Genomic DNA, 13,906 nt, shown 5'->3' on the forward strand with positions numbered 1-13,906 from the left:
CGAGATCACGTCTCGTTCACTGTATTGGTTCTTCAGCGCTAGACTGTAGTGAACATTCATCTTTGTCAGCAGTTAACAGCAACGAGATTGGGGGATACACACGGGTTACAGACCCTTTACTCCCTATTACGCCTTTGTCTAGGTCCACATCCACATAGGAGATTCACATGCAGAGGGTTGGGTTAGCTGTTAAGATATACCAGTGATGTTTAAAAGCTGTTTCATAGGAGTTTTCTCCTCTCAGGTGAAAAAAAAAAATCCAGTGATGGTCCCACTATACATCATGTCGTGCTCCCTTTTAATGGCTGTTATAGCAAACCAAAGGACTGTCTACATGTCCTTAGTGACCACTGGCATTTGGTATATCATATATATATATACATACACACACACATATAAAAAAATCATAACTTTGACCAAATGGATAATAAATCCAAACCCTGAATTAATTCCTTAATTATCTACCCTGAGAAGAATGCCGATTGGTCAGAAAAATCTGTTCCCTTTAGGAAAACAGCCCTAGGTGAGAAATCTCGTAAGTCATCATGGTAATAACCTACTAATGGAGCACTATTGAGAGCATTTGTACCTTGTACCGCGTTGACTGTGTGCACCAATCTGTGAGATGATCCTGTTTCTGAATGAGGAAACAGGTATCGGTGAAATAACTTCTCCATATCCCAGTGCGACTCCGTTTTGGGCTTGTCTGACCATGCACTTAATAAAGCCGTGTACTTAATTAATCCTTGGGGAGCTTATCAGCCAAGTGGTGGATGCTGTGTCAGCCACTGAAGTTCCAAAGTTGAATTAGAAGTGGTGCCTACATTCAAGGCTCCAAATCTGGTCGGGCGGTGGGGGGGAGTATGGACTGGAAATGAACTTCACAAAATGAGAAGTGGTGGGACGGTGGAATAGAAAAGGTGCTAAGGGAGTTAAAGAAGATCATCTAAATCAGACCGTGGGCACAGAAGTCTTTCTGGGGGAAAAAAAGATCATGGAACTGAGTTTCGAAGGGTGACTAGGAGCCAGCTAGAGGAAGACCATGAGCATGATGTATGGGCAGAGGGCCAGGTCCTTGCACTTGGAGCATGAAAGAGACTGGAACAGGACCTGTACACATATAGCTGCCATGGGGGTCATGAATATGGTGGAAAGTCATCTCCTATATATCATAAACTGAAAATACAATTTTAAATTTCGTGTCTTGAGTGGTTTAAGTGCTTTACAGACATTACAACCATTATCTCATAGGATCCCTCGAGCAGCTCTTGGAGACCACAAATAAAGGTGAAGTCCAGATCATAAGGAGCCTCTCTGCTTAGATAAGGAGCTTGGACTTTATTCTGACAGTTCTAGATGGTCATGGAAAGATTTGAACTCTTGGGAATGACTTGATGTGTTTAAGAGGTCATTGTTAGCATTTTGGAGACTGAATCAGAGTCTGGTAAACCTGAGGTAAGGAGACCAGTTGTGAGAACAGACTTTTATCTAGAAGATAGTGGAGATGTTTTGAACAAGGCTGTAGGGCTGAGAAGAGCCGGGGGATCTGAGAGACCGAGTGTGACAGAGTTGGTGACTGATGGAATATGTAGGCCTTACGGAGCCCAAGATTGTTAAGTGAAAGAATGCTCTGTTTTTTCCGAAATCTGGGGATAGGATTTCCACTGTTAGGGGCTACCAGAAAGCCAACATGAGTTTGGTTTGTTTTGCTGTCTTCTGTTACAGTGCTCCCCAGCTCCAAAGCACCAAGAGCAGAGAGAATTTGCTTTGTTAGGATCTCTTCTAGGATTTTTTAGAGGATACTTAAATCCACCTGAAGGTCTACTTAGGGAGCCTAGCTCTTTTTTTTTTTTTTTAAAGATTTTATTTATTTATTTGACACAGAGAGATCACAAGTAGGCAGAGAGGCAGGCAGAGAGAGAGAGGAGGAAGCCGGCTCCCTGCTGAGCAGAGAGCCTGGTGCGGGACTTGATCCCAGGACCCTGAGATCATGACCTGAGCCGAAGGCAGCGGCTTAACCCACTGAGCCACCCAGGCGCCCGGGAGCCTAGCTCTTTTTAAATGTCTCCACTCCCTTACTCTTCCTAAGTATACAAAGTTTATATAAGAAGATGTCTTTGGTAATGAATATTAAAACTGTTTATATATTTTTATCCCCCACTTCCCATTTAAAATGTTGTGTTCAGTTAGTGACCAAAAATGAGGTTTGATACAAAATGCATTAATCATTCATCTTTAGCTAAATTTTATATTTCTTGGCTCTTTAGGGGGAAAAAAAATACATGGTCTGAAATTGACTCAGGTGAAGCCCTACTTTGAGTACGTGTGGGAATATGCACATGAAGCTTGAATCTTATTATCCACAGTCATGCTGGGAATTTTCTGCTGATTTTATTGGATAATTCTGTTATTTTAAATATCGGTAGAAATATTTCATCTAGCCATTATAAGAGAAGCATTACATAGTAAAAATGAGAGCTTTATCTTCCACTTAGCTGCCTTTTTGAGTTTTAGTTTAAAAAAAAAAAAAAAAAGAAAAATTTCAACCCCCTTGATCGGTTTTCAGTGTGAGAAGTCCTGAAATTGTGGAGAGCTAGGAATATAGGAATGTCTTGAATTAGAGTCTCTTTGAATCTGATTATCAGATGAAGGCCCTAACTTTTAAAACCGCACTTTTGGTTCATCGTGAGATGCTCGTACCAGGGCTGGTGAATGCCGCCCATTAGGGATGACCGATGCACAGGCTGGGAGCCACGTGGGTCCCTGGTCTGGCTCAGCGCAGCGGCACTCTCTTCCATTCAGGGTCTCAGATGTCTGCTCCTCTGCAAAGCCGGGAGGCCAGTGTCTATAGCTGCTAAGCATGAAATCCCCTGCTTCTGTTTGTTTCTTTTGTTGCCACGAGTTAATAGGGACAGAGACAGGAGACAGCCCAGAACAAAGCAGAAATAATGGAGTATTTCACCCCAAAAAGGAATGTGGATTGAGAAATACAAAGGGTAAGGCAAAGACAGACTTAGTGTCCCAAGGCAGTGTGATGTATTGGCCAGAAGCCTCAGCCCTGGGACAATTCCGGGCCAAAGCCTTCATCAGTGAGCTTGGAGCAGCCCACATGGCCGAAAGGTTTGACCCATCTTCTGTAAAAACAATTTATTGTTTTTCCCAGTAGGGTCTTAAAGGGCCGCAGGATTTTTCACCTTGAAAAGTGGATTACTCTGGTGACATGAGGAAGAGTCTTCTGCTGGGATCTGCCTGGTGGCCAGGGGCCTCGTCATGGTCTGCGCTGACTCCTTGCCCCTTCCTTCTGTTGCTATAGGTGCCACTTGAATGTCCCTTCTCTTCGCTTCTTTGCAAGATCCACTGGTTTATTCCAAGACATTGGGGCAGATTTGAAATTCATTTTTCTTGAAGGTGGAAGGAAAGAATTAGCTGAGAGATGGCATGTTTATCATACATTGTCTCCTTCCTGTGTATTTCTGCACATCTCGGTTTATTCATGTATTTTCTCCATACGCTCCCTTATTACAGTTTATTTGGGTTAGTATTTGCTGATGTATTTACTTTACTGAGGGTTAATTTACATATACCTGTATTTTAAGGGAAAAAATTGAGGACTGTTTAGAGCTTTTTCTCCCCCTTGCTACCGTGCTTAGAATCAGAAATCTCTGCAGCCTGCGTGGGCTTCTCTTAATAGACAAGCTTTGTCCTTGCCAGAGGACAAAAAATGGTTAAGTGAAAGCAGCAGACAGCAGGGCAGAGAAGCCAGCAGCTCTTCAGCCGCCCCCCCCCCCCCCGCTTTTTCTCAGCCTATCCCCTCGCCTCCTTCCCTGCTCCCTAACTCAGCCCGGCAGGAAGCAGTTCCTCCAGCTCTACTGGGAGGAAGATGTGGGGTCCTTGAGCCATAAACTTAACAGTGCAGGGAAGGAAGCAGTGTCAATGCTTCCTTCTCCTGCCAAGTGTCTGTTCTCTCATGTAGGCAGACTTCCTTAACATGCTCTCATTCCCTCAAAACCATGGAAACACCCGTGTTCTGGGCCTCTGATCCTGGAGTCTGGCCTCGGTGGCACCAAGGTTGAGTGGACGTGAGTAGGTAGGTGCTCTAGAACCAAGCAGCCCTGGTTGGAGCTCCACTCTGTCACTTCTGAGTCTGTCACATTGTTGTGTGTCTGTGTTCCCTCTATACTGGGTGCTGGTTATTTCTCCTCCGCATGGCACCCCCTCAGACTTTAGCGGCTTCCGGTCCTGGTTCCACTGAGGGCAAGTCATTTGCCACCTCTGGGCCTCGGTTTCCTTATCTGAAAATGGGAAGCACATAGTGCCCTTCTCAATGGGTTGTTCAAGGAGTAAGTGAATTAGTACATGCGTCACTTCTATTGGGTGCTGAGTAGGATTAGCGACATTTGGCCTTGTTTTTAAGTTTTGGGGGTACCTGTCCTTCCTCGTGTCTTTTCCAGAAGTTTAAGTAGCTTTATAAACCTTATGACCCATTTTGGTTGTAGCTTCCAAAGACAGACCCACATTTGACTATTATGGACTTAGAAAATATTTTATTTTAAATCCTACAATTTTAGATATTTAGATACTAAGTACTTTATTAATTGGACTTTTATTTTTATTTATTAAATGGTTAGTGTTAGAAAATACTTCTAGAAGTTGACTTCCTTTTAAAAGCTGCTTCCATCGTGAGAGTGAGCATCAGAATGTACAGGTGACTTTTTGGTTTTAAAACCAGTCTAAGAAATAAATCCACTTCAGGTTACAGGCAAATTGTCTCTTGGTTTTAGATTCCAGCTAATTGGTGTTGCGTGCATCTGGCAAATATTTATGGAGTACTGTGGCAGGACCCGTCCTGGGACTCTACCGAAAGGGTTGGTTATTTGCTGTTGGAAATCTCTGGTATTTAAATACGGAGGAGATAGTGTGGAGTTCAGGCAGTGACTGTGTGGCCCTGGGGAACTCCCTGAGCTGCTGAAGAACATTTTCCAGCAACTATACAGAGCTTCAATAAAATTGAAATCACGCTTAGTATAAAATCATGTATTCATGATGAAAAACAGAGCATCGATTGAAACAAATGCCATGTTCCCAAAGGCTAGGGATTCAGGGACGTGGGATGGTAGGAAATCCCGGCAATGCAGGGCCATGGCGGGAGGGGGAGGATTTTGAGGCAGACCCGATCCAGAGTCGAGAAGTGGTAAGACGGGTCTGCTTCTCCGCTTTGCTGCCTGGCCAACCTTGGTGACTGTAAAATCAGACTTTATGAATCCAGGATGAATAGGTCTTTGGGTTGATGCATGTGCATGTAATTCTGTCATCTACTAATTCTTACAATTAGGAAAAAACAAAACAAAGTACATGTGGCCTGATACTTACTGCAGCACCAGAAGTGTGTATAACAAACCAGGGAGTGAAAGAAGGGATTAATTCTCTATGGGAACTAGAGAAGACTTTCCAGAGGAGGTGTCCTGGGAACAGAACTTTGACTAGGAATTTGCCAAGTAGAAAGAGTGGGAAGAGCCTTCCCTTCCTCGGGCACATGGTCTGAGCCTGAAGTGCCCAGGCTGCTGGAGGAACTAGTGAGTGAGCGGGAGGGTAGCCGGGGCCATTAAGTGGGAGATGGAGAGGGAAACGAGATCTCGGGGAAGTGCTTACTGAGTGCTTGATAGTGCCAGTTTGTGGAGCCCTAATTCTCTGTGTACCTATCATGTCTGGTGCTCTCCCAGACCTAGCAAGACATCTGCCACTGTCCGCCATGGAAATGGGGACATTTAAAGGTCATCTTGCTGCCTTAGTGCTAGGTCACCCATCTGAGATGCAAGTTCTCATTTGAACTTCACAATTTAATCTTTGGCTTCCCCTTAACCCCAGTACACGCGATCGTTGTCCTTTAAGCAAATATTGCTGAGGCTTTTGTTTGTCTTTTTAGTTAGTCCACCTTTCAGCTAAAGATTGTATGATTTGTCCGAAGTCTGTGACACAGATTTCTGGTGATTCCGGTCTCTGCCCTCTCTCAAGACCTTGGCACGCTGTGGTTTCCTTGTGTACAACATCAGTAGAAGCTTATAGACCCACCTAAGGGAAATATCCTGCAGCCCAGATACACTAGGTAGTTTTGAAAAGGAACAAGTCATAACAGACCCTGTGTGAAAAGACCTGTGAACTGAAGCAGTCTAGACAAGAGACCATGACCTTGGTTGCACACGCGTGCGCAACGCCCCCCACCACCCCCACCACCCCCACCGCCATCCCGTAGTTATAACACAGACTCACCGTGTTCTCTAGTCCATGCTGCAAGTGAGGGCCTAGGATTGTGTGTCTTTAGTGTCTTGGGTTGGAGTGGAAGGGGGACGGAGCCTGTGGAAGCCGCTGGTTTGGTGAAGGAAAGCACCAGCATGTGGGCTGCCAGACCCTTGCCCAAGGAAACTATCACCTAGGATACATTAGGATAAATAAGCATCCCGACGAACGGTTATTTATTTGTATGGTGCCTTTCTTGTAGCAAAATGCATTGAACTGATGCCTCAGACCATCCTCCTAAAGAAAGGAAGTGGCAGATAGTGTTAAAACGTTACTGGTTAATCATGGGGAAACTGAAGCATGGATAGGTTTATGGAGCCTGAACAGAGTCACACAATGCCTTAGTGTCTGGCCTGGGAATGAAGCCTGAGTTTGCCGCTCGCTGTCAGGACTGCCGACGGCATTGTGTTTAGCATTGTACAACAGTGAAAGGGGCTTACTTTTAACAATGCGAGAGCTGCTGTAGGAGACAGACACAATGAACTTTGGTACAGTATAGTCTAGAGGCCAAAATGAGTAATTTTAAGTAAATTGACTATGAGATCCAAAGCTTCATTAAGTTTTAAAATGAAAAACAAGTGAAGACTGTACAGTTTTTAGGAACTGACTCAAAAAAACATGAACATTCTTTTCCCATTTTGAAATAGAATATTTTTAAAAGCCTTATTTTGTTGGCTCAAAATCTGACACAATTCCTGCCAAGCATAGGATTTATTTATTTCAAATAAATATTCAAAGGTTCTGTGATTTATTTCAAAGATTCTGTCTTGTAATGATTGTCAATCTAACCTTTATGCCTTTTATCCTCCAAAATACCTGATTTCCATAGACTGTGTTTTTGGAGGTGGGGGGTGGGGGAAGGCTTTTGTTTTATTCAGATTTAAGTTTGGGTTCTTCCAGAACAGTTGAAAATATAGAGCCTGGAATTCAGGAAAGAGACTGAGGGGGAGAGGAGAGATGTCCTATAAGGTGTCTTAAACATCACTGTGGAGAATCTAGAGAAAGATGAAACACACGTGTGGATTACAGCATCACTGCTAAATGGCTTTTCATGTCCAAAATGCCTTAGCAACTTAGAGAAAATTAACAGGTGATCTTAGATATTAATGAGTTTGGCCATAAATACTTTTATATTTGGATTTTTTTAAAAGATTTTATTTATTTATTTGATAGAGAGAGATCACAAGTAGACGGAGAGGTAGGCAGAGAGAGAGAGAGGGAAGCAGGCTCCCTGCTGAACAGAGAGCCCAATGCGGGACTCGATCCCAGGACCTGAGATCATGACCTGAGCCGAAGGCAGTGGCTTAACCCACTGAGCCACCCAGGCGCCCCCTATATTCGGGTTTTAAAAAGAGCATGAAGGTGAAATTTGGAATTTCAAAGTATATTGAGTAATACCGGTATGTGAACAACATAAACAGGGCAATACAGCAGTCACCTACAATTTTGTTTTCTATTTAAGATTTGATTGTTTGGACCAGGTTAGTTGTGTCAGTCTCCCTCCACGAGATGGACTGAGGGAATTCTGGGGGAGGAGCTGAACAAGAAAGGGACAGTCGGGAGCAGGAATAGGGTCTCTCCCTTTTTCCCTAGTGAAGATCAAAGTAGCCCAATGAAAGAAACCACAGTGTGATTAGTGGTGTTGCCTGACGTAGTTGAACGTGGCAGAACTCTCCCAAGAGAATAGCTGCTAGCCGGTGGTCCTCTTTGGGGGAGCACATGTATCTGTGCGTGTACATGCACATGCATATATACATCTGCTTCTTCGAAAAACTCATCAATAATCTAGGAGACTCAGGGATAGAGTTTGCAGAAAGTCCCACTATCAACCAACCTTCATGGGAATCCAGGATATGATGCGTTGGCATCTAGGGTGCTCTTCAGAGTTGTGGTCATTAATCTTGTAGGAGAAGGGATAATTGAACTCAAGTTTAATGCCAAAGAACAGCAACTAATATGAGAGAGCAGGAGGGGTTGCTGTATGCACGCAGACTGAAGTAATTAGGGCTCCTCAGCCTTGAAAAGACGGAGCGGAAATAGGATTAGAGTTTAATAAATTTGTGAAGAATATGGATTAGATGATCACAGAATTGTTTACCAGAAGTAGGCAGAGCCTCTTAAAAGCTGAGAAGTGAACTGAGGACAAAAAAAGGTCTATTATACCGGGAAAGTAGACCCTGTACAGCAAAATTACTCTTGAGAACTGAACTAACTTCTGGCATTGAAGGGAAATGAAAGGGTCAAGGTTTACTCTTATTTTGATACTATTTTCTTGAAATATGAGGCGTTCAGGAGCGACCAGATGAAGCTTCCTAGTAGTTTTTACATTTTCTTTTTTCTTCAGTGAAATGTCAGTGTCGTGGGTTCTTCATTCAACATTTATTCATTGAAGGTAGATTCTATGCTGTCTTCTGCTAAGCCCTGGGGACACTGGGATGAAGATGGAAAGAGATGGTTTAGTGGTAAATAGGAAACTGTAGTGTCAGATGATGACTTGACAGATGTGCTGGGAGACCTTGACACAAATTGCTTCACTCAGCCAAGAGCTAGGGGAAGAGGGAATGGCATCTGGGAGTGCCTGGAGTTACGTGTAGAGTACCTGTGTGACTGGGGGCAGAGTAGAGGGAGGAGTGAGTGGAAAGGGATGGCAGAAGGGGCTGGGCAAAGGCGGGAGGGTGGGGGTTGGTGGAGCAGATTATTCAGATTTTGGAAGACCCTGTAGATCATAAGGGTTTGGACCCTAGAACAGTGGGAGCTCCCTGCAGGGGGTTAAACAGACAAGATCAGATTTTGTTTTTACAAACCTTCATGATGGCCACCATGGAGAACAGAGAGGGCAAGAGTGAGTATATGGGGACCAGCAGGAGAGTGTTGATGTTGTCCAGGTGATGGTGGCGTGGACTGCAGAGAAGCGGACAAGTTCTAGAGCTATTTTGGAGGAGGTATGGACTTGCTGACCAACTAGGTAGGAAAAAGAGGAGAGGAAACTAGTCAAGCTTGACTTATGAAATAGCCAGTTAGGCCTCAGATTTTATCTGAATGAGAATTAGCACAGACTTGTTATAGGTCTCTTCTCTCAGGATCTCCAGATCATCTAGCAGTCCGTAGGTCTCCCTCCCTCTCCCTCTGTTTCTCTCCTGAACGATTGAGGACCTGAATATTTCAGGCTCTGTAAGTCGGCACAGAATTGGCCCCTAATAAATGAATGTAAAGTAGGCAGAAAGATCGCAAACTACCTAATTTCTGGTCTTCTAAATCTCCCTCCCTTTAATAACTCTTGGAGAGCAAACAGTTCCTTGCCATGCCCAGACTGCTCAACGGTTCATAGCCCCCTGAGGTCAGTTGACCTGAAAGAGAATTTGGCATGGCTCAAGATAGCAGTAATATATACAGGGACTCCAGTGACTGATGTGTGAAGGCTTTTTATTTTCAGATACCAGAGTTGAAAGGCGAATACAAAGAATTTTGCTGTGACTCTCCGTTTCACTGGTCATTAACATTGTATCGTGTTGGCCTTATCTACTCCTCACCATATAGAGCTGAGGATAGACACAGATTTAGAAGTTTTCTTAAAAAATAAAAAGAAAAGAAAAGAAATTTTCTTAAGGTATTAGTCATGGGCATCAAGACCCTTCATCTCTAAATACTTGATTAGTGTGTGTTTTCTCAGAACAAGGATTTTCCTTTTATAAAGCACAGTACAGTGATTACATTCAGGAAACATGACCACAGGCCACAGTGTTGTCTAGTATGTGTCTCCAGTCAGCCCTCACCTGTTGTCCGAGTGTGACTTCTGCCATTTTCCTCCGCCTGTTGCTCTGGTCCGATTCAGAAGGCATTGCATTTGGTTATCCTGTTTCTAGTCTTCTCTGCCCTAGAACAGTTCCTCAGCATTTCTTTGATTTTTAAGACACTGAGATATTAGAGAATGGGCCAGCTATCTTGTGGAACGCTCCTCAGAGTGTCTCGTGCTTAGATTGCGGCTGTGCATTTTTGGTGGGGAAGCTGAGCAAGGATGGCGTGCCCCTCGCAGGGTCCCTGTTGGCAGCAGCAGGGGAGCCGTGAGGTCCACATAGGTCTTGTTCCTGGGGATGGTAACTTTGATCACTTGGTTAGGTGGTGTCTTCTGGGTTTCTCCATCCTGAAGTTACCTTTCCAACTTACAGTGAATAGGTTATTTAATTACTTCTTCATACTTAGTCATTGTAAATGTTACTAAGCTTTGTGTCCAGTCTTATTTAAAAGAGCCCCATTTCCCCCCTCTCTTGGCAGTGTTTTAGAGCACTCTGCTGCAAGGGACCACCGCCTGCACGACCTGAATATGACCTGGTTTGCATAGGCCTCACGGGCTCTGGCAAGACCAGTCTGTTGTCAAAGCTCTGCAGTGAAAGCGCCGAGAACGTCGTGTCAACCACAGGTGGGTACTGTGCAGGGTTCTACCGCTTTCTCTTTCTTACCCCCAAAATGTTCTAGGCTCCTATGCTGTTTGCGGGACCCCTCCCTTCTGTATGTGGTTAATGTTTCAGTCAGTTTATTTATGTTTGGGTGTTCTCTTTTTCAAAATAGAGTGTGGAGGGTTTAGTGGCATTAAATATCTGTACCCTGTATCTCTCTAGTTGGATATTTCAGTGCCACTGGACAAGTCAGGCTCAGGAGAATATTAGTACAAACTAATGGTGAAACTTGGAGTTCTAGTACTGTAACAAAATAGCTTCATCTCAGGCTCACTGAGCACTAGTCCCCTGGGGGAGCCACTCTGGCCTGCTCGTGTCGGTCATACACTCCCTCAACAGTTCAGCTCATGGGCTGAATCTTGCTTCCTCAGAGCTCCCATCTGGAGGAGAGTCAGTGCAGGAACCATTGACCAGGTTATGTTGTTTCTAGATAAGGCCAAGAAGTCAGTCTAGGCAGTGGTTCTCAATCAGGAGAGACTTCACGTTGTCACAGCTAAGGGAGGCGGCTACTGGCTTCTGTTGGGTGGGTGCCAGGGACGCTGCCAGACATCCCACAGTGAGCAAGAGAGGCCGTAGCCACAAGGAAGAGGGAGTGAGAGCGCACTTAGTGGCTCTTTGGATTTGGAAGGTGAGCAAGAACGAAGCCAAAGATGGCTCCAGTCCTGCTTTAGGAAATAGGTGAGTGGTGGAATCATTAACTAGGATTTCCTATCAAGTAGAAAACGTACTGATGACCAAGAAGAGCCTTACCGCTGTTAGGATAGGATTTGCCATCAAGTAAGTTAGGTTTTTAGAGCTCTTCAGATTTTAGAATTGGAGATGAGAAACTGTGGACTTGCAAATCAATAGAGACATAGCGTCATTGAAGGATGAAGAAAAGAATAAGGGGTTCATGCTAATTGGTGAAACAACAGAGGGTGAGCAGAGCTCAAGATGGACCATGTAAAGCCATTTCCAGTTTCCTTTTCCCTAAGACAGAACTGAGCACTCCTCCTCCACTCTATATCGTCCATATTTCTGTCACTGAGTGCCTGCTAAACTGCTGTCTGCATTTCTGTCCCTCAGCCTGGGGTGTGAGCTTCTAAGGGCAGAGATAGCACAGACGTAGCATAGAGTTTGGGCATAGCTCCAGATTTTGGGGGGAGCATAAGAGGCAATAGTAACTTGAATTCTGTTTTTGCATAAAGTATCATACTTCTGTGAGCCTTATAATGGCCTTGCATGGCAGGTAAGTTCTCCCCTCCCCATCCCCTCGCCCCAGATTCTGTCTTTAAGTCATCTGAGGCTCAAAGGTATGGTGACGTGGCTATCGTTACACAGCTTGTGATAGAGGTAGGGGGCCAGTTCAAGTCCAAGTGAAGTTTAGTGGTACCTAAGGCTTAGGATTTGCGATGAGAATAGTATTTGCTGATTGTTGGTAAAGTTGTGGATATTTTTGGAGAAATGGGTTATGAAATGATACAAGCCTTACTAATTTAGTAATTCTTTTCAAACAAAATACCTTTCCTTACAATGTGTGAAAGTAATAAAAAGTGTACTCTTTTTCACTTACTAGAGGCATAAATCAGAAACACTATTACTAGAAAAAGCAGTTTTGAATTGTAATGTAAAAAAAATTATCTGTAAATAATACTGTAATTTTTTGTAAATTGTAAGCTTTATATCTTTATTAAATTTTTAATGTGTTCCTTTACTGGAACCAATAGTATCATTGTGTGCTAGTTGATTTTTCTGTTGTGTTAGAAGTGAAGTTGCCTGACATTTTGGATATCAAGTGTCTATGAGTTGTCATTCTTCTGAACCAGGTACAGTGACTTTTTGGAGGCCTTTTTGAGCTGACCGCAAGAAGTTTACAGTCAGGTTAGAAAGATAAGTTTTCTTTTCTTTTATTTTACGATTTTATTTATTATTTGACAGAGAAAGAGAAAGAGAGAGAGAGAGAGAGAGAGAAAGTTCACAAGTTGGCAGAGAGGCAGGCAGAGAAAGAGGGGGAAGCAGGCTCCCTGCTGAGCAGAGAGCCCAATGCAGGGCTTGATCCCAGGACCCTGGGACCATGACCTGAGCTGAAGGCAGAGGCTTAACCCACTGGGTTAGCCACCTGGCGCCCTGAAAGATAAGTTTTCTAGTGACAAACAGTTGATAATTGGTGCATGTTTAATATTAATATAGGACAGGTGCTAGGACAGCATGATATGTGCTGTACTTGATGATAAACATGAGAAAGCTAAAAAGGACCATCCATTTCTGATGTGAGAAGTTGAAGAAGGCATAGAGGATGTTCTATTTGGGAAGGGCCTCATGATGACGAGTACCTGAGCAGAGGGGAATGGAGTGAGGAGAGGAGGGAGTAGGAAGCATTCAGAGAACAGAGATCTTATAGGGTTGAGGCCGGGGATGCAGAGGTTAGGGTGTGTTGTGACCTGACACTGAAGGAGCTTCTGAGAGAGGCCTGCAGCATGGAGAGCAGATCCAGGAGGGACTGTAATTGTGGGGATAGAAGGTTAGGGGCAGGTATGATGGATTCCGTAACAGTGACAGTCGCATTGCATCATATAGAGAAAGGGAAGAGATCAGAGTCAAGTGGGCCTTCAGTTTCTAGCCTAGTGACTGAGTGAATTATAAAAAGTAGGAAGAACATGACAGGCAATTTGAAGATAAATGATGAATTTGGCTTTGGACATGCTAATTTTGAGGTATTGGCAGTGATCCAAATGCCAACAGATGAGCTGACTAGAGAAAGTTTGGATCTGGATTTGAGAGACAACTGAATTGTGGGTTTTGGAGATGGTTGAGGGATGATGGGTGGTAGAAGAAAGAAGGGTGCTAAGTAAGCCACAACTGTGTTTCATTCCTTCTTCCCGTGTTAGTTGAATACCTATTACATGACTGCCACTGATTAGGCACTGAGCATGCATTAACAGACAGACATTGGAGCTTACATTCTAGCGTCTGCATTAGGCAGGGAATCTAAGCCAGGCTGTTCTCTATAGTATCATACAGTCAAATACGAATAAGAGGCCAAAAGAACCAGAGTTAAATAATCATTAGTCTTAAGTCTGAGAAAGGGCTATAGGGTGTGGTGACATTACAGTCATTAGTGAACAATTTCAGCGCAGCGTATTAGAGTCAAAACCGGCCCGAGCGATGAGGGAGTGGTG

The 13,906-nt window shown here is 43.9% G+C and overlaps 1 protein-coding gene across 3 annotated transcripts in view; it reads left to right on the forward strand.

The window, feature by feature from the left end:
• Positions 1-13,906, forward strand: part of ARL15 (ARF like GTPase 15) — a 392,574-nt gene that overhangs the window by 126,554 nt on the left and 252,114 nt on the right. For all 3 annotated transcript variants that reach the window (XM_082723229.1, XM_082723230.1, XM_082723228.1), the window contains exon 2: positions 10,567-10,711. In XM_082723229.1, the coding sequence (XP_082579355.1) occupies positions 10,567-10,711 (145 nt within the window). The remainder of the gene's footprint in view (positions 1-10,566; positions 10,712-13,906) is intronic.

The sequence above is a fragment of the Mustela nivalis genome (genome assembly GCF_964662115.1).
Source record: "Mustela nivalis genome assembly, chromosome: 3".
Lineage (NCBI taxonomy): Eukaryota > Metazoa > Chordata > Mammalia > Carnivora > Mustelidae > Mustela > Mustela nivalis.